Raw genomic sequence first — 20,008 nt, forward strand, 5'->3', positions numbered from 1 at the left:
AAGAATTACTGTGGCAGAGGGCAACGGAATAGATGTTCTTTTCTTAGTTGAGAAAGAAGGACTTCAAATATATTTCCAAATTTTTTTCTGGATGTGTTTAAAAACAGAGAGAACGCTACCATGATAGCATGTCAAGAGTCAGGAATGTCTCAGATCTGTGCTATGCTAATGCATATTTTACATATTGTATAATTTAATTTTATATATTCCCAAAAAGCAGCTGGATAAATTATCCAAATTCATGAGAACATCCAAAAAAGTGAACTGAATTAGAGAAATCTGTCCTAACAGACTAATCTTACCAAAAAAAAAAAAAAAAAAAGTTATAATAAGTGCCGTCTTCTTTGAGACAATGTCTTGGGAACAGATGGATATGATAATTAATTACAAGGCTCTTAATTTGATGAAGTCCTTTTGAAAATGCCTATTCGGGCACATTCTCCACTGGCTAGCTTGAACAGGCGTGATACAAGCAACTTAATTACCTAGCACAAAGTTAAAAGCATATGCATCTATAATAAATACCATTTGATGATCTAAAGAACTTAACACTGTCTCAGAGAAGAGCTAGAGAGCTCTCTGAGCTCTGAGAAGGGACCTATCGGTTCCAAGCCACCCTCAGGAAGTTTCCGGCTTTGACACATGTGTCTGGTGGGGCTGTGTCTTGTGTTGAGAGTCTTGCCCTCTGTGTTCCTGGCTCTTGTATAATCTTCCCACCCACCACTCCCACCTCCCAACACCATCCTGGATGCTTTGACTAGCATAATGATGGACTGAGGCTCTGGAGATAGTTGGCTGAGGAGCTTTGGAAAGATCAGCCACTAGCAAACAGGAAGCTAAAGGACTCCTAACACTGTCACTACAGAACAATTACTCAGAAGCGGACAGATGCGTAAGAAAATCCACTGTGTGCCCAGTGACACGGGAATTGTATGATCCCAAGATTTAAAACTACAGGCAAAGAGGGAGGGATATGAAAAATTATAATCAGCTTTTCTGTATGTGTGCTTTTTGATGCCCTTGATTTCTGAGTTTGGAGCTACAGCTGGCAAATTACTTTACAGCTTTTTCTTAAATTCAGTTCCATTATGTGGTAGAAAGCCAGTCTGTTAATCGATTCTTTTCTTGAAGGCAGATCACTCTCTGTGTATTCCCTTCTTATTACCTTCCAAAAGTCTGGACCTTTTTTGAAACTGGCAGAGCTGATGTCTGTAAGGTGTTGGGTTCCTTCAAGCCTGGGCCGTATCCTGTTCATCACCATGCCCCACACCAAACCAAGCCCAGTGTTCTCCTTCTTCCATGAGGCCTTCAATGAATCTTTGACAGCTGACATTTTCAAAGCTGCACCTTGTTTTTACTCACTGTAGCTTTGTGGTTAAATTGATTTTTATTGAACTCAAGTGCTTCTGAAGGGAAGGGACAACCTGCCAAAGACTCCATTCTGATAGCCTCGTCTGGTATAGTCAATACCAGGCTATGAATTCTGGAACCCCAGAAAGAAAGCCCCCTCTCTAACGATCTGCATCTCTTCAGAAGAAACAGGGTGATAGCAATCCACTAAAAGTCTATTATCATAATACAATGTAGCACCAACGAGACGGATTTTTCTTGAGAGCACAGAGGAACGAAGATTGAGGAATGGGAACTAAGCGTCCTAGATTCTCGACTTGAAGCAGAGGGATACAAACATCTAGATGTTACAGTGAAAGTAAGGGACATTTATGCCTTTTGTTCTGGTCATAAGCTGTGTATCTGCTGTATCCTTCAGACACAATGGGGTTGGCATCCTTCCTTTTATCTTATTTCCCTTCCTGGAATTGCAGTGTTTCAAGCTGTTATGACAAAGTATGAGTGGGAAATTGTCTTCTAAGGTCAATGTCTTAGAGAAATAAAACTGAGGATCAAACAAAGAACAGGGGAATTTAATTCAGTAGATCGTTTTTTTTTTATTTTAAGAGTCACAGAAAGAAATGGTCCACTCATAAAGTCAGGAATAGAGAATCTAATGCTTTTCCACCCATATAACGCCGGGTGTGGGTGTCTGTGTGTGTAGACAAGTTACAGTAAAATACAGAAAAATGCAGTAAGACTATGGAGGAGCTGAATAAAGAGTGACAGGGAGAACAAAGATAAAACCTCAGGGACAGCCAAATAGCAACAGCTGGGGAGAAACAAGTACAAACGTGGTCCGGGAGCCAGTGAGCAGCCACGCACAGGCTGTGGTTCATGCCGTGAGCGTGTGGGGCTAGGAGGATGCGAGACACATCACATCCTCCCCCATGATACCCAGCAAGGCAGGCTGACAGGCAGAGATGTCCACATTCTACTAGAAAGCAATTTAACGGAGTAAACCCCTTTCTTACGGACTCAGCCTTTGACCAGATATTCTCCAATCTTGCTGTATAAGGGACTATCTATTTACAGATGTGGAAAAAAAAAAAAAAGGTAACTAGCAATATTCCATTAGCCACTGACCAGCAGGTCATCTACTTTACTGGATTATCACCCGGCTTTCACAATTCAACCAGTCTCATCATCCTGATTTAAATCACTAGTCTTGGGGCGCCTGGGTAGCGCAGTCGTTAAAGCGTCTGCCTTCGGCTCAGGGCGTGATCCTGGCGTACCGGGATCGAGTCCCACATCAGGCTCCTCCGCTATGAGCCTGCTTCTTCCTCTCCCACTCCCTCTGCTGTGTTCCCTCTCTCGCTGGCTGTCTCTCTGTCACATAAATAAATAAAATCTTTAAAAAAAAAAAAAATAAATCACTAGTCTTGTAAGTTTGTTTATTTCATTTTGCCTTTCCTAAGGTTTTTTTTTTTTTTAAGAAAATGTAAAAAAAAAAGCAAACATAATTCTTTTATGACTTTGTTTAGACTTTCTTCCTTTCCTATTACTATGCCAACCATATATCTCTCCCATTATCTTGTGAGTCCTGAAATTTTCTAAAACGTTCCTTCTTTCTCACCCAGGAGTTTCCTAGCACCAGGGGCTTGGGTTCTTTCCCCTCTCAAGGGCTTGGGAAAGTCAAAGAATTTAAAGGTAGAAGTTACTTCTGAGATCATCAAATCCCTCTTCCCCTTTCTCTCTCCGAGAGAAGAAAACAGACCCAGATGATAGGAGAGCCTTGTCCAAATTCATGCAGAAGTGGGCCTGCATTCCAGCACCCAACCTGCAGGTGTGTACTCTCTCTGCATGGCACTAGTGACGTGTGGAGGAGTATTCCTTTGCTGCTGGACCGTTTCCTCACATGCATGTTTGCTCACAGACGACAGTAACAAAGGGAAAGATAGCACGTGGCCTGTGAGGTTTCCTAAGTGGTGGGGACAGGTGGGTGGGGACCGCAGGGGACAGTGGGCCTAGTGGTCTGTGCTCACACACCCTGGCTCTGCCACTCACCAAGCAGAACCCCCCTCCCAGCTCACCAAGCTCCATTTCTGAAACAGGAGAGCCATAGAACCTGCCACCTGAGGCAGGAACACTATGATTCAGGCTTGTCTACATTTCCAGTGGAACCGTACCTGGAATGTAATATGCTCAAGACAGTCTATTGAACTTTTTGGTAAAGATCGAAGTCACATATTAATCAACATTTTAGCTAACAGATCATCTAAAACTTTTAAATGACTTCAGATAAGAAAAAAAAAGTCAAAAATCCTTCTAAATCTTGATTTAAAAATAAAACAGGTTTTTCAGTGTAGTGTCTCAGAAAGCAAGAGATATAAATGTTCCGGATATAGGTTCTGGAAGAGAATCAGACCTGTTAGTCAGAAAGAGGCTGGAGCCAAGAGGGAGCTTGGGAACCTGGCTGGCTGCACTGTGTACAACCCAGGAAAAACCCTATTTTAAGTCTGAACATCATAAACAATGACTTCATTGATTTCCACCTCAAAATAACCAGATTGGATTTTTCTCAATAACTTTTAAGGAATGCATATTTACATACACAAACTGATCACAGAATGGTTTCAGAACAAAAAGTTTGGGACAAATCTCATTAAAATAAATTTCAAAAGTTTGGGGCAAATCTCATTAAAATAAATTTCAAAGGGGTGAATGTCAGTAACATATTACATTCATCTTCTTAATAAAAATATGGAAGCCGTTAAATAACAAATCAAAAGGCAGAAGGGTACTGAAAAACTCATTTGACTTCCAGTGAGAGGAAATAAGGTAGAGGTATTATGGTCTAGGTTTTTAACTAGTTGATGTCTGCCCTATCAGCCTGTATCTAAAAAGACATGAAAAATAAAAGCAATGGGAAGCCTCTAAAATTAGGCACATAACCCTGGATATAGCAAGGAGAGAGGAAAAAAAATGTGATTAGGAGCCATCCTCTTGAGAAACAGCCCAACTGCGTGGAGGTCTGGACTGGCTGACAAGGGGAACATGGGATACACAGACCTCCGTCCCACGCTGGATCTATCCTCCGGCTACAGGTGGTGGGTCCATTTCTCTCAGGCAGCTATTAAATAACCAACCCTTACAGAGGAGAATTTCTACCCAACACCTCTGAACGTTTGGTGTTTGTTTTTAAAACGGACCTGGTTTCACCAGGCACATCTTGTGGCATCCAAAAGTGACGTTTGCTGTGAAACCAAGTTTAACTAGGTAGTCACAACTTTAAGGGGAGGAGTTAAAAATAATGGTCAGCTACATGATGCCCCAGCTGAAGTGGTGCTCAGAGGCTCCTACATCACGCGTCTACCCCCAGTGAACTGCCCACTCCCACTGGCAGGCCAAGGGAGCAGCAGAAAGGTCGCTGCTGACGGGAAAGCAGCCCGGCTACAGGTTACCTGAATTACACCTGAGGACGCAGAGCCCCAGGCTCAGAAGGACATTAGTCTTTGGAAAAGAATCCCATAGTTGCAGCAAGCACTCCAGCAAATTTCTAGATTCAGATAATGAAACCTAAAGGGCACCTATTTGGTCAAATGTATGTTACGGTGGGTTAAAAATGGCCACAAATTCGTTGCAGTTTCTCCCATCAAGAGGTGGAATCTACTGCCAACTCTCTGAATCAGGGCTCACCCTACAACTTGCTCAGAACAACAGAATGTGGCGGAAGGGAGGCTGTGTGACTTCCAAGTCCTGTCTGTTAAGGCTTTGCTACTTCCTCTCCCGCTTCTGCCATCACGGGAGAAGCCCAGGACGAAAGACCCCACGGGGGGTGACAGGCCCTTCCAGCCATTCCAGTTGAGTTCACAGACATGGGAGTGACACCACCTTCGACCATCGAGCCCCAGACAACCTGCCAGTGGACGATGGAAGCACCGCCCAGTTCACACACAGAGCCACGAAAAATAACAAACATCTGTTGTTTTGAGCTACTACTTTTGGGGATGGTTTGTTACAGAACAATGAATAACTGACCAGCCATGCATTTTGTGTTCATATGTATGATGCTGAAATAAATACATACGTTGGTGAAATATAAATTCATCATCAATGATATATCCTGAGCTTAAAACAACAGCAGAACACGGATTATCAAAAAAAACAAAAACAAAAACAACAACAAAAAAAACCCCCCAAAAACCCAAACAAACAACTGCAGTGGAGAGGACAAGGCTTTGGATTAAAGAAGCTGGGTTGAAGACTTGGACCCCTGCTCTGATCCCTGTACCAAAGAACACTTACGATTTTGCAAAAGTCACTTGCTCTCTCAGCCTCTGTTTTCATATCTATAAATTCCTCATGGAATCAGAATGATGATAAAATGAGAACAAGAGTGGAAAAGCTTTGTAAACAGCAGGGCACATTATACAGCTAAGCTGTCTTCGTTACTGCTACCTTCATGTTAAATACTTTGTCCCTCCCTGCAAAGATACCATTTGAATCAACGTACCCGACGCAACTTCCTCTAAGTTTCCTTTTGCACGGAGGCATTTGTATGCACACATGCACACAGAGCCTTCCAAAGACCACAGTGTCATGAGCCCCATGGATAGTCCTGGTTTTCCTTTCTGCCGTCATATGGCGTTCAGGCCCCCAGCCACTAACTCTCACTCCTTTTCACTGTCTCCTGAAAGGTGTGATGAACTCACATCCTATTCCAGGGCCAAAAGAAGAGAGAAGGATGAAAAGAATTGGCAGGGTGCTTGGAAACCTAAAACCTAGCTGAGGAAAGAAGAATTAAAAATGGTTAAGAGGTAATTATATCACATGAAAGAATGATGTCAAAATAGGATGAAGTTCAGGAAAAGACAGCAAAAGAGGGGAAAATGAAGGCTGGGCCGTTAAGGAAAAGCAGAGATGCAGCAAAGAAGGGATAAGCTGTACGTAGAAAGGGCGGAGGTAAGGTGGGAAAACCAGGGTTTGTCAGGAATAGAAGAGGAAAGAGAGATCCATGCACAGTAAGGACTTCCAGAGGGCGGTGTCTGTCGCCGGTAAGAGCTCAGTTTATGCTTGACAAATGAACGAATAACTGAAAACAGACGACTCAAAAGAAAATTCACAAGCTGTGCAAGGACTCACACAGAAATAGGGCAGTTAGGGGCTTGAACGGGTAAAACAGTCTCACTGGGAATGAAAGAGAGGAATTTGTTCTCTAAGGTGAGGAAGAGAAAGTCCACAACTTTCCTTGTCTCTGGAAGTTCAACAAATCCTTGCAAAAAAGGGGTTAAGGTAAAGCTCTACTGATATTTAACCTTCACCCTAACTGTAGAGGGCTGTCCCCCTGAATTCTCCACATTACTGGTTTTTGATCTGAAATAGCGCTACGTTAATAATGCGCTTTATAAAAATGCACAAATATCAATTGTAACAGAATTTTAGGTATTCTAAAATGCTCTTCTTTCTACCTAAACTTTGTGCTCTTAAAGACATAAATCACACCAAAGAATAAAGTTATGCAGTTTTTTTTTCTCTTAAAATACTGTGATTCCTCCATATTGGGCTCTCCTGTTTTTATTTCCATTTTCACATGGATTGTTTGGGTTTTTAGCCTCTTGCCAAAGTCGGACCTATCATCCTCCTTAGTAAGTGGGAACCCACCTACTATGCGAAACTAGGTTTAGCCACAGTCTGAGCACATTCTGCGTTTACCGATTCATTCAGTGTTCACGCATATACAGAGGAAAAGAAAGAAGACACAATTCCTGACCTCTAGAAATGTCCTGTAGTTGGTGAGACAAGACTATGCATGTAACAGTTACATAACAATGCTAGGAAATATGTGATTAATTGGGAAGACAGAAAAGAATATGTTAGGAGTTCCTAGGGAGTAGGATGAGTGTTGGTTGAAGCATGAAGACCTTTTGGATGAAGTGGAATTTAATTGGAGTCCTGCAGGGTGAACAATATTAGAGAAGGTGGAAGGGAGAGATAAAGGCTTTGAGAGGTGACCTTGGTGCTTGGAACAGAGAGTTTCTTTAGTACTGAGAAGTGGGCCATAAAGAAGGAGGTTGGGGAAAAAGCACAAGGCTTTTAAAGTGAGACAAGAAACAGTATTACCACCCAACAGTAGGACGATAACAGGAGATTAAAAATATTCATTTTTTTCCCTTCTTCAACAAATAAATCAACATGGCTTAGAGTAGGCCTGCTCATTCATTCTTTCATTTATTCATTCATCAACAAATGTAGTTTGACACATTACAGCAATTCCTACTCTAGGCACTAAAGGCTATAAAATATTCCCTTCTCTTGAAAAATCACAGAGTAGGAAATATCGACACACATACACACAAAAATCAATGATTTCAATTTGTTATAAAAAGTGCTTAAAGAGATACATGGGAATTTGTTTACAAGCAGCAGAGGAGGGCACCTAAGTCATCGTCAGGGCTGAAGACTGAAAACACTTCAAAAAGAAGGAAATGCAGTCCCGAAAGGGGAGCAGAAGTTGTAGGAGGGGAAGGCACTCGGGAAAGTCAACTGAGCCTGTGTGAGCATGAATGAGCGTGAGCCCGTGTGAGCGTGAATAAGCGTGAGCATGAACGAGCGTGAGCCTGTGTGAGCAAGCATGAGCCTGTGTGAGTGTGAAGGAGTGTGAGCCTGTGTGAGCATGAACAAGCGTGAGCCCGTGTGAGTGTGAATGAACGTGAGCCTGCACGAGCGTGAGCCTGCATAAGGGTGAGGCTGCGTGAGTGTGAACGAGCATGAGCCTGCGTGAGCGAGTGCAGGGAGGGGCCTCATCCAGGTGGGAACACAGGATGGATGTGGAGAAGGGGCAGCAAGTGTGCAGGGGTCACTGACTATCTAAAATACAGGAAACTAAAAGGCTATGAGAACTTATCCCTTCCCTGTAAATAATTTACAGTGGGAGTTTGAATGACTTCCTTCTCTGTTTCCAGTTTCTTCATTAGAGGCACCTTTAGCTGACTGACCATTCTTCAGTCCTGAATGCCAAAGTCAAAATTATGTTAACACGGTAAGAGCCATCCTAAGGTTTATGTCTACAAGACTCACAGAAGCTCGGAGATACAACGGAACACATCAAAGTTGAACCTCCTTTCCAATGGAACATTTCTTCTAAGCATTCCTGGCAGGTGGCCATCCAGACGGAAAGAAAGCTCTCCCGCTCCGGGGAGCTCAGGAAGCAGCCCAATTCATCACTGTACATCATTAGTTGTGAGAAAATTTTTTCCTTAAACTGAGATTAAATATGTCTTCCAGTAGCTTTTACCCACTTCGACCCCCTGGAGGGACTGAAAAATCGCCTACTGTGCTCCCTACAGGCAGATGCTGCTGTGTTAACATTTACAACAGCGCCTTGAGAACTGTCCCTTTTCCTCACGAAAGGACTTGTTAATTAACGACTGGCTTGGTTTTGATTAATTAGGTTCTGTAATGTAATGTGCCACCTTCCTTTTCATGAAGACCTTGAAGGGACATCTGTTACTGTTTCCAGCGCTCCCTCGTCCTCCATTAATGATTGGTAATACCTTATGTTTGCACAGTGCTTCCCCCTTTCCAAGCATCTGTGGATACATTATCACATTGTAATGTCCTAAGAAGGGGCTATACCACTGTTGGTAGGTTACCTTCCCCAAAATCTTTGTATCTACTTTATGATACTACCTAAAGGATAGGACAAGTGGTGTAAAATATATCTGAGAGACTCCGAGAGCTTCTGTCAGGACAAAGGGTAGGGAAAACCTAATGTATTAGAAGAAAAGAAGAGTGATTATCAGAACACACTCTGGATGTCTACTCTGTACCTGGCACTTACCTGCAGACCACGTGTATCCCTCTCTTACCACGCCCTTTCTAAAATAACAACTACTCCTACAATAAACACAGATGGGAAGTGCCTGCCACTGGACTGGGACTGAGACAGACAGAGGTTAGAAAGGGAGCCAAAGAAGGCACCCTTTCAACCATGGATATTAAATGTAGAGCAGAGTAGAAAGAAATGAACTGACTTAGTCAAAACGATGCCTTAGTGGCCTGGGAAAGATGGAGGAGAGGTCCCGGCAGGAAGGGGGAAGGCATCTCAGCAGGAGAAACAGAATATAAACTCATGTTTCCAAGCATAGTCTTCCGCAAAGCCAAGCACAAAGGGCCAGCTCCACGGTGGTGCTCTGAAGACTGTCAAGGACGAGACCTGGAGACCTCATGCTCTGGAGTGAGCCTGGTCCTGTAGGGCTAGGTGGATGTCCTGCTACTACGACTAAAATGATAGCAACTTTTTTCCCCATCAAGCCAAAGAGAGCTGTGTTTGTTCCTAGAAGGCATCAAAAGAATTCAGACTCCTCTTTGCCTCAGCAAGTGACAGGTCTGGGTAGATGTGTGATTGCAAACGGTAAGCATCGATGGGGAGCAGTTCCGTGAAGCAGTGTTTCATCCCATTGGACACAATGGTGAAGTACCTTTAAGATTCCCTGCGGAGGATCAAATGACTTGCTCACTGCGATCCATCCCTTGCTGCCTCCCTGACTGCATACTGAGGGGCATACTTGCCTGTAGAGTTCCCAGCCTGCGAAAGTGCACAGGCACCCCAATAATGAAGAATCTGGAAGGCTTAGTGACTTAACCTGATGACAGCTGGCTTTGCTCCAAGGAGCGATACACGTAAATACCAAGTCATAGTAACAGTTCCAATTTCTCCCTAGAAACAGAATTTTGGGTTTCCCTGATACTTAGGGGAAACAAACTGCATGCCTGAAACTGTGCTAACACACAAGACCAAGGAGAAAAGTCGATAAACCGATGACAAACCAACCTTGTTGGCAGGGTGCAGCAACCGTCCGCCGTGAGTCTGACTTGAGTCTCGTAGCTGTCCAGAGGGCACACGGCCTGCTGAACGGAGGGGCACTCCACGGTGCTGCAGTCCACACTGAAAACTGAGAGGGGCAAACAGAAGCACCATTTACTGTTACATTTACTTGCATTTTGAGTCCCAACACGAAACACTGGCCCTTCGCAAAGGGCTGCAGGTTCCTTGCGTCCCAGAACCCTCTCCTAGCAATGACATTTTTATTTCAGCCAACAGTAGAGAACGGCAATATGTCCTTTATCTGTGCCAGGAAGGCAGGATACAAGACACCTAAGAGAAGATGAAGACGTAGGGGGAGAGTGAAACCAATGGCGGTTACGTGGCTGGAGAGAGCCACTCAGCTGAGGCGCTTCTGGTGGGACACAGCAAGAGATGGACAAGGGATTGTTCTGCTTGAGGCATTTATCTGGCAGTTAGGAAAAAAAACAAAAACAAAAACCAACTCTTATCAACAGTTAGAAACCTGCAAAGAGGAAAATCACTATCATCTAGACCTGTTCACAGACCATGTTAGAAATGCCACAAGAACAAGGATGTTAGAAATAATATAAAGCAAGAAATAGCTGGGATAGGAGAACAAATGAAATGTAGCAAAGAAGGTGAGTAAATAGTCTAAGAAGTCTTGGCACATGCTATCAAGTCAGCAGAGGGACGGTGGGGAGCTGGCAGGCAGAAAGACCGGGGTGGAGAATTTCGTGACAACACATCGGGCGTTTTGATGCATCTACTTGTCTAAAAATAACTTGCTATTTACATATGGTGATTGTTTCTAAGTGTAATAAGGTGAAGGGTATGTCGACAAGTGAGGTCTCTGATCTTCTCTGGGGGAATGAAGCACGGAGCTAGAGGACCATAAATTTTAACCCCACTTCCCCCATCAAGCATACTTTGAAGGAAAAGGAAAAGAGAAGAAACAAAGACGGTCCCTATCTGCAGGCACTTCTGTACCCGCGGATTATCACTCTGGCCAGAAGTCAGGCTGCCATGACCCAAAGTGGCAGGTGTGCCCATCTTCCCCGGGGGGGCCGGCGACCCTGCGACGACCCTGTGACGCAAAGCAGTGAGGCTGCTGAGGCGAGGCCCGCGCGTACCTGGTTTGCACTCATAGAGGTCACAACACTCTCCCGGCTTCCCTGAGGCTTTGGACACTAGTATGTTCAGGTATCCCGGCTGGCAGACTTTGCGCAGGCAGCCCGCAGGGTCGCACACGCAGCGGCTGGGTAAGGGGCAGCACTCCCCGGGGGGAGCATAGCCCTCGATCAGAACGGAATCTTCAGGACAACGTGGAGAGAACTGGACTTCACAGCGGGCCTTGGAGCAATCTGGCTTCTCTTCTAAATGGGAGAGAAAGAATTTAGCACATGCCTGCTGGGGGCAGCGTGGGGCCCTGGCGTTGGAAGCACAGGCAGTCCTGAGGATCTAGTCATGGACCAAAGAGAAGAGGAGAGAAAGAACTCTGGTGGAAACCGCCACACTCAGCTTAGCCGACCGTGAAAACCTCCCGAGATCCGCTCACGACACAGGCGGCGTGCGGCTGCCGTGGCCTTCTCCACCTCCCCGCTCACCTGGGCTGAGTAATCGCTGTCCGGCGCACGGACCAAAATCAAGAGCGGCTCGGGAAGGTTCCTGCATGATGTGCAGAATCTGGGAACTGGACTTTATCAGTGACTGACCAGAAGACCTTTGAATTTAAAAGGAGTTTAAGGGCTTTTCTCTGAAAACAGTGTATGTTTAAAGCCCTGAAACAGACCCAGGAATAAATCCTGGCTACTTCAGGGACCGGGGACAAGGAACGTGATAATCACCATGAAAGAACTCCATCTCCGAGCCCTGAATTTTGAAGAGACGAACTTATTCAGATCATAGGATTCTATGATGTGAAAACTCAGCAAGATGGAGAACGAGCTGTAATTTCCCTAAACGCCATCTGGCGCTGACTCTCTCTAGCAGAGATCCATCAAATGCCCCGCTCTCCTTTCGCGGGTATTATGCACTGACCACTGCTGCACCTCCATTTTAAAAGATAAGAAAAATGTATCGAGCAAAGCCCTAGCTTCTGGAGCCCCAGTCCATAGCGGAGTCTCTTGGTTTAAGCTTTAAAGAAACCTACACCAACATCATGTCCTTGAGGAAAAGGCTGAAACAGACCCAAAGCACATCATCATAGTCCCATGATCTCTGGGGGGGTGGGGGGGTGGTCGTAGAGGGAAGTTCAGAAAATACTGGGTGAAAATGATGCCATGTGGTTTTGGGGTACATTAACATTAGCTCTGTCTTTCCTACAGTAAAACCCATACAGAATCACAAAAGCAGGGTCAGGTCCAGATCGCCCAGTTTAGTCTTCTAAACAAAAAACTATAGTCTGTTTTATAGATCCAGAACCTGAAGCCCAAGAGTTCAAGTGATCTGCCTGTCGTCAGTGGTAAAAGGAAAACAAGAATCCAGGCCTCCTCACTTCCAGTTCAGACAGCTCTTCCTATTACAAAGGTTGACCTATTTCCAAAACCAAGGGTTCCTCAGGTCATTCCTACCTTGATTGCTGTATTGTTCATTTCACTGACCATGTTCCTTGTCTACTTCCTGGCTAATCAAAGTACTGTAGGAAAGCCTTCATACTCACAGTTCTAGTAAATTCATTAAAAAATAAGTATTAAGCACCTGCTGTTCTAGCACCTTGGGATGCACCATAAAGAGGACAAGCATAGATTCCCGCCCTCACATGGTTCAGAGCACAGTGGAGAGAAATACAGAATAAAGAACAATCATAAATGAGCAAACTGTGCAGTAGCAGAGGGTGTCAGTGCCATGGGGAAAAAATGGAACGGAGCAAGGGGGAATCTGAGGGCAAGGAAGTGGGGGACAGTTGCAATTTGGTCAGAACAGGCATCACTGAGAAGCCACTGTTTGAACAAAGACTTGAAGGAGGGAGAGGGTGGGCCATGGAGCTATCTGGGAGAAGAGTGTCCCAGCAGAGGGAAGAGCTGATGCAGTCCTGTGTGTCCCAGGAAGAGAAAGGAGGCCAGCATGGCTGCAGTAGGATACATGGAGAATGCATATATCCTGTTTTCCTAAGGTAACCCCAAGCAACTGCCTTGAGAAGAGAATTCAAGGGGAACCCCACTCTTGGATCCCCATCAGTGTGGACAGAACAAATCAAAGCGCTGAGGAGGAGAAAGTGAATCTCGACTGCACAGGATAGACGGAGATGGAGTCTATGACATACATTCAGTGAACGGCTTCTCTGGCTAACACACACGGTCTCATAATAAGAGCTCCGTGACTTTGACTGCAAATAGCACTTAATGCCTACTCTTGTCAACGTGCTGCAATTAACTTATTCTGTATCACATTCCATTATTACGTTGTCATCCTGCAAAATATTTGGTATGTATCATCAGACTTTTAAAATACATGGTTCAACAGACACACTTTCATTATAACCCAACATATTGGCTCTTCCTAGTTATTCCACTCTTTACATTTCACGGTCTCAATGGTGTCACCTACTGATGTGTTTCCCAATTCAAACTTAGAGAGATTTATTTACTTAAGAACTACCTTTGTAATACAAATGGGATAAGGTATATAGACACGGTCTGAACCACTGTCTGAAGGGATTTAGGAATGTTAAAAATGAGGGTTAAATCTTATTAAGCGATTTTTCAACTTTTCTCAAGATGATCATATTGGCTTTCCCTTTAATTTATTATATAATCAATTAGTAGATTTAAAATTATCCTTGTTTTCTTACACTAAAGCCTTTTTCTAAAGATCCAGCTGGATTTGACTTCTTAACATTAAGATTTTTAAATTTATAAGCTTGAATAATACTCACCTGAAGCTCTTGGGGTATGTGTGTGTGTGCACTGCCCTCATCCAGTCTTAGTTCCCAAGTTACACCAAATTGTTCAATGAGCTGTTTATCATTCTACCTTACTCTGCTATAAAAGTTTAAATAACATAGGAATTATACATTATTTGATGTTTTCATATAGCCCAATTGTGAAACTATCAGAACTATTTTTTTTTTTAAAGGAAGAAGGGGACAGAGTTCTTCGATTATTAGATTTCAGGCATTCTACCTCTTTTAGAATCAACTGTACGGACACTGCTGAGTGTTTAATTTATCTAGATCTAATTTATCTAGATTTTCAAATTCATTTCAGGTTTTATGACCAAGCATTCTTTTTTTGTAGTTGATGTGCTCATCAGTTCTGTTGGTTTTTGAATCTCTTCCTTCTTCATTTTCCAGATTATTTCACTGATTTTATTCTAGTGCTTAGTTCGCTTCTATTTCCTCTATTTTCTAAGAAATGAAAATAATTTTAATTGTGATTTTAATACCTTGGGCCAAATATTGCTTTGGTTATATTCTGATTTTTTGATATGCATTACTCTCAATGTTACTCATATCTAAATAATCTATAATTCAACTTTGATTCCCTCTTTAACTGAAGACTTTATAGAAGAATGCTATTACATTTCTGCATAAGTATTTTGGCTTTCCTCTTGATTTTAATTTTTATGGTTTTATTATGGTTTTTAATTTAGTTTTTATGGTTTTATTGTCTTGTCGCAGAGAATGCAGGCTGTACGATTTTCTACTTCTGTTAATTTCTTGAATTTGTGTTTGTGTATGTGTGTGTTTTGGCACAAGTGTGTATACATGTGGTCTAAGGTCAACTTTAAAATATATGGGTATTTGAAAAGAACATGTATTCTCTGTTTATTGGATGTAAACTTGCAAATCTATTCAATCAAACTTAATTATGACATTCAGATCACTTACATCTCCCCTTTTCCACTTAATTTCCAAGAAGGATCTATTAAAATCACCCACTATGAACCAGTAACTTCTTGTGTTTCTAACAGTTTTTACTTTAAATTTTTAAGATTGTGTTCTTAACTCCATTACTAGCAGGCATAAGATTCAAGCCTAGTATACTGACTTGGCAAGTTGTAAAATGATGCTTTCGAAGAATCTAGATTTCTAAGATTCGTATCTTTCTTTTTATTTTTGTAATTGTTAACATTCTTGGCTTTTCTCTTCTTTCGACCCTCTATTCACATCTCGATGGGTTATCCACAACCCCTACTCACCAGCGTCTTCCCCAACCACTTGTCACCTGTGGCTTACACCCAACTTGGTTACCATAGCATCCCGAAGTGTCTTTCTGATACTTCTTTTCTCAGCCCCATTTCTAAATTAATTCATCCTGTAGATTTCATTTTCTCATCTATGCCTCCATTCCATAGCTCTTCCATGAAGAAAATAAGGTCAACACTATAGTCACACATGTATTTTCCCTCATTTAGGAGGCTTTTCCGATATTACCTCTGAATTTTAAATTTCATCCATTTGAAAAGAAGCCTCTTGTGACTCTTTCCCTATGGTGTCTAACAAATCTATATATAATAGTTAAGTTAATTAACAAGCTTTTCAGTCTAGTTGCCTTGGCAACGCTTTGCAACTGGCATCTTAAAAAAAAAAAAGAACAAAAACTGCCCCAGATACAGCAAGATTAAAGTGAAAGTATCACTTGTAACAGAGGTCACGGAGAGAAAATAGCTTCTTTCACCATATTAATTATCTTCCAGAGGTTAGCCCTTAAAATATTGACAGGGTCACCCCATATCAGAATGATTTTACACCAAAGTGTATATCAATCTTAGTCACTTTAACCTGTGTGACCACATGCTGGCCAGTTGTAGATCTTCTCCAGGTCCATAGGTCAACAGGGAAAGTACAGTCATGATCTACAAGTAGCAATCGCATTCAAGATTTTCTGCTTAAACAGATTTAAATAAAACCAAAGCTGAAACAAAAACTACTAGATGGGAGGAGAGAGAAAAAAAAAGAAGAGAAACATTATATTGCCAGATTCTCACCCTATCTGATTTTTGCAGAATTCCACACATCTGACACCGAAGTCTTCTTCCTCTTTCAAAATCTCTTAAAATGTCACTTAAAATGCTGCACACTTGTTAATGGAAAACAGGCAGCATAAAACAGACGACTGAAATTTAGACAGGTAACTAACAACAAAGTCAACACTGCTGAGTGCTCCGTCCGTCCTTTTCCTGAAGTCTGTCCTGATTCTCATACACACAAATGGTCATTCTGACACACTCCTTGGGAGTTTCAACCACAGAGCTATTTCAAGGGACGCCAAGTTTGGATCAGACTTGGTATCACAGAATTGAGTAGGCTGAGCACAGAGGAAAGAGGAGAGGAGTCTGGGACCACTGTTTTCCCTACGTCTCACTCTGATCATCTCCCTCCCTCATAACCTGAAATCTTGCAGTAGCCCCGGCATCAGCGAGGGGACGGCAGGAGCCACGTGGTGGTCGTTGGTGGCAAATCTCCTCGAGGTACCAGCTGAGGTACAGCCTGAGAGATCTTCTCTAATCCCTCTCTCACTCATTCCTCTGACAAATATTTACTGAAGGACTTCCATGTGCCAGCCGTTCTCGGGCACAGAGCTTAGAGCAGGAAATTAAACCAAGTCCTCACCCTCCTAGATTCACAATTCTGGAGCAAGACAATATACAAAGAGCTACACAGTGTGCTGCCAGGTGGTGATAAATGTCCCGAAGCAGAATCAGCAACGCGGGTGTACCGGGGGGCGAGGACCGGTCTCACTGAGGCTGGCACTCGCACAGAGACCTGAACCAGAGGAAGGAGAAGGCACGCAAATAGCAGGGCAGGACTGTCTTGGATGCAGGGACCAGCAAGAATCAAGGGGCTAAGGCAAGAACCCTCCAAAGAGAAAATACACCTCACCATTATTAAGAAGAAATCTAAACTGGTGTAATTCACAGGTAGAAAATACCAATAAAGACTTAGAAGAAAAGTATTCCGACAGATGTTTCTTAGTAAGGATTCAATTCTCAGGACTGGGCTAGAGAAACGAAAGTGACCTTTATTACTGGGCACCTTCCGTGGGGGAGGCATCAGGCCTCCCATTTCTCACCCTCCTTTCGTACTCCCGTGTGAACAGACAGAACACCTTCATGTCTACCTGGCAGATAAGGAGCCAGGCACAGAGAGGTTAAGAAGCTTGGCTAATAGGGTCACAAAGCAGGTGGCAGAGCCTCCCAAGCCTTCAATCTTCTCCCTGGTCCACAATGCCAAAAGCAAAAGGAACTTCACCTTTCCTCATCAGCTTTCCTGGTACTTGTATATGTAGTCAACGGCTACACTTTTGCTCACATATAGAAATTCAAGATTAATTTGCAAAGACAGAGAGGTTTGGGGTCTTCGGTATAGTCCTCCCAAACTCATTTGCTCCTGGGCCTTGCAGCCATCACCCGATAAAAGGTGGGGTTTTCTTTGTAGCCAGCATTATTTTGTTCTGAAAACTTCTATTACAAATGTAAGACATATGTCATCCCTACATTTTTAAATTTAGAGACTGACTCCTTTAAAGTTACACTGTGAATTCTCTCCATTCACATTCCATGATTTTATCATAACCTTTTTTGGCAAAGCTGCGCGGTGAAGACTTGTTCCACACAATCATAACCCCGAGGGGAAAAAATTAGGCTTGTTGATACAGTCCCAGAAAGATTTCATATTTCAGCTTGTTCAGAAACACCAGCTGTACTTTCCCAGCACTCTCTTTTACTCTGAATTTAGGATTTCACAGTGAGGGAATCTACATATGCCCTTTTCTTGGCAGTTTCTTAAAAGTGCCAAATTAAATTGTTTTCACCACCTAATAAAGTTTGCATCACAGAATATAAATTAGCCAAATATAAATAAAAAAATTAAATGATCTCTTAAAAACAGCCACAAGAGATACTTTCGTGGTTCTCAAGCTGGCTGTACATTAGCATCACTTACCAAGCTTTTAAGAACACCACTGTCTAGATGCCACCTTAAATCAATTAAATCAGAATTTTTAGGGGCGGGGCCTGGGAATTCAAATATTTATTTTAATAGCTCCCTGGGTGATTCTACTGTGTGATTAGAGCTGAGAATTACTGTGTTACTCCTCCAAGCACACTGGGAATCTTTACAATGAAGTTCCCTATTGACAATAGAGCCTTGCCAAGGGCATGCTCAAACATCCTGTCAAATGGCAGCTGGCTACATGCCAAGAAGCACCGAGCTCTCCAGATTTCTGCCCGCCACCAAATGGCCCAAACTCAATGCTGAGCCCCATGGTACCTTCTGGAATCTCCCAGACGACACATCTTTTCTAAACAGGATCTTACTGAATTGAGTTGAAAATCATGCTTTAGATGAGAGCTTTGCTCTTCAAAGGGTGGCCCCTGGACCAGCAGCATCAGCACCACTTGGGAGCTTGCTGGGGCTGTACAGACTTAGGCCCTTGGGCCAGACTTAATGAATCAGAAACTGCATTTTAGCAAGATTTCCAGGTGATTCAGCTGTCTTGAGTAGTGGTTCTCAAACAGTGGGCCATGGACAGGCACATCGGCCTCTCCTGAGAATGTGCTAGAAATGCAAATTCTAAGGCCCCACAGCATACCTACAGAATTAGAAACTCTGGGAGAGGGGCCCAGCAATCTACCTGAACAAACCCTCCACGCGATTCTCATACACACTGCTGTCTGAGAACCACAGCGCTGGATTAGTGATTCTCAACCCTGGCAGCACACGAGAATCTCTGGGGAGCTTTAACCATCCAGAAGCTCAAGACTACAACCCAGACCAGTTCAACCAGAATTACTGGAAGTGGGCCACTGGTATCAGGATTTTGTAAAGTCCCCCAACGTTTCTAAAGTTGATCCACTGCTCTAGGCACCTCTCCCCACCAATATTCCACATTCCCAGGGGATTCGAGGCTGCTTTAATTCTTAGGGAATCGGAATCAAAGGGTTCTCTGAAGTCTTCTTGGAAAAGATCAGAGCTCCCTGGGAAGAGTGAAAATAGCCCAGAGGGTAGGGAGTAAAGAGCCAGATCCCAAACATGGCCTGTGTACGTTCTACTGAGTTTTAAATCACCGTTTACCAAAGGTTATTAGAATTCTGAGTCCAGAGACATTTTATTTCATCATCTGTTAATTCACACCAGGAACATGTATTCAATTTACTTCCAGAGGGATCTGCCATTCATATAATTAAATTTATATATTCATACGCAGTAACACGTTTTCAAAATGTAACAATGAATTTATTTTTAAAAATCTGGCAATAAAATAAGGCCTCAGGATGATTTGGATAAATGTACAAGCCAAGCCAAGCAGACGGCTTTCAAAAAGACTAATTTTGCCTAATAAACTTCTCTGAATACCTTGTCCCCTTTTCGCCATAAACACAAGCCCACAGGAAAAAAAAAAAGAAAATTATCAGAGAATGGGCAAATGACTAATGAGAAAAACTTAAATGAACTAAATTTGTGTAGTTGGTTCAGCAACATCTTAAGAGGAATCTTCCTAACAGTTTGAAAATGTCACAGCAGCATAAACATTAGAAATGAAGAACTCCCCAGGGTGGTGTTTAAATGCAAGGCAAACTCCATTACAGAATACAAACAAAGCCTCTATTTCTCGCAGAGTGCTTCTGACTTTGGGTCAGCAGCTTTCTATACTTCAAGTTTTCCTCCACTGAGGAAGGGAAGCTACAAAGTAGGCTCTTCTATTGTGTAATCGTGATACCGATTTGGAAAAATAAAACATCAGATTTTAAAGGTGAGAGAAGGAAGGGTGTGGCGTTTGTCATCTGTGAAATGGATGATTGGTACTGTGGGTGTCCTCTGTGGACGGCCCCCAGCCGGGAGTTCTGCGAGCCCTTCCTACGCAACCAGGGACTCCGGGACCCTGC

The 20,008-nt window shown here is 43.0% G+C and overlaps 1 protein-coding gene across 9 annotated transcripts in view; it reads right to left on the reverse strand.

The window, feature by feature from the left end:
- The window catches only part of CRIM1 (cysteine rich transmembrane BMP regulator 1), a 187,638-nt gene that overhangs the window by 92,095 nt on the left and 75,535 nt on the right, over positions 1 to 20,008 (reverse strand). For 8 of the 9 annotated variants that reach the window (XM_026478799.4, XM_048222724.2, XM_048222722.2 and 5 more), the window contains 2 exons: positions 11,311 to 11,553; positions 10,166 to 10,286 (listed from right to left, as the gene is read on the reverse strand). In XM_026478799.4, coding sequence (XP_026334584.1) covers positions 10,166 to 10,286; positions 11,311 to 11,553 — 364 coding nt within the window. The remainder of the gene's footprint in view (positions 1 to 10,165; positions 10,287 to 11,310; positions 11,554 to 20,008) is intronic. The other variant, XM_044391147.3, reaches the window with a different exon arrangement.

The sequence above is a fragment of the Ursus arctos genome, unplaced genomic scaffold (assembly GCF_023065955.2).
Source record: "Ursus arctos isolate Adak ecotype North America unplaced genomic scaffold, UrsArc2.0 scaffold_8, whole genome shotgun sequence".
Taxonomy (NCBI): domain Eukaryota; kingdom Metazoa; phylum Chordata; class Mammalia; order Carnivora; family Ursidae; genus Ursus; species Ursus arctos.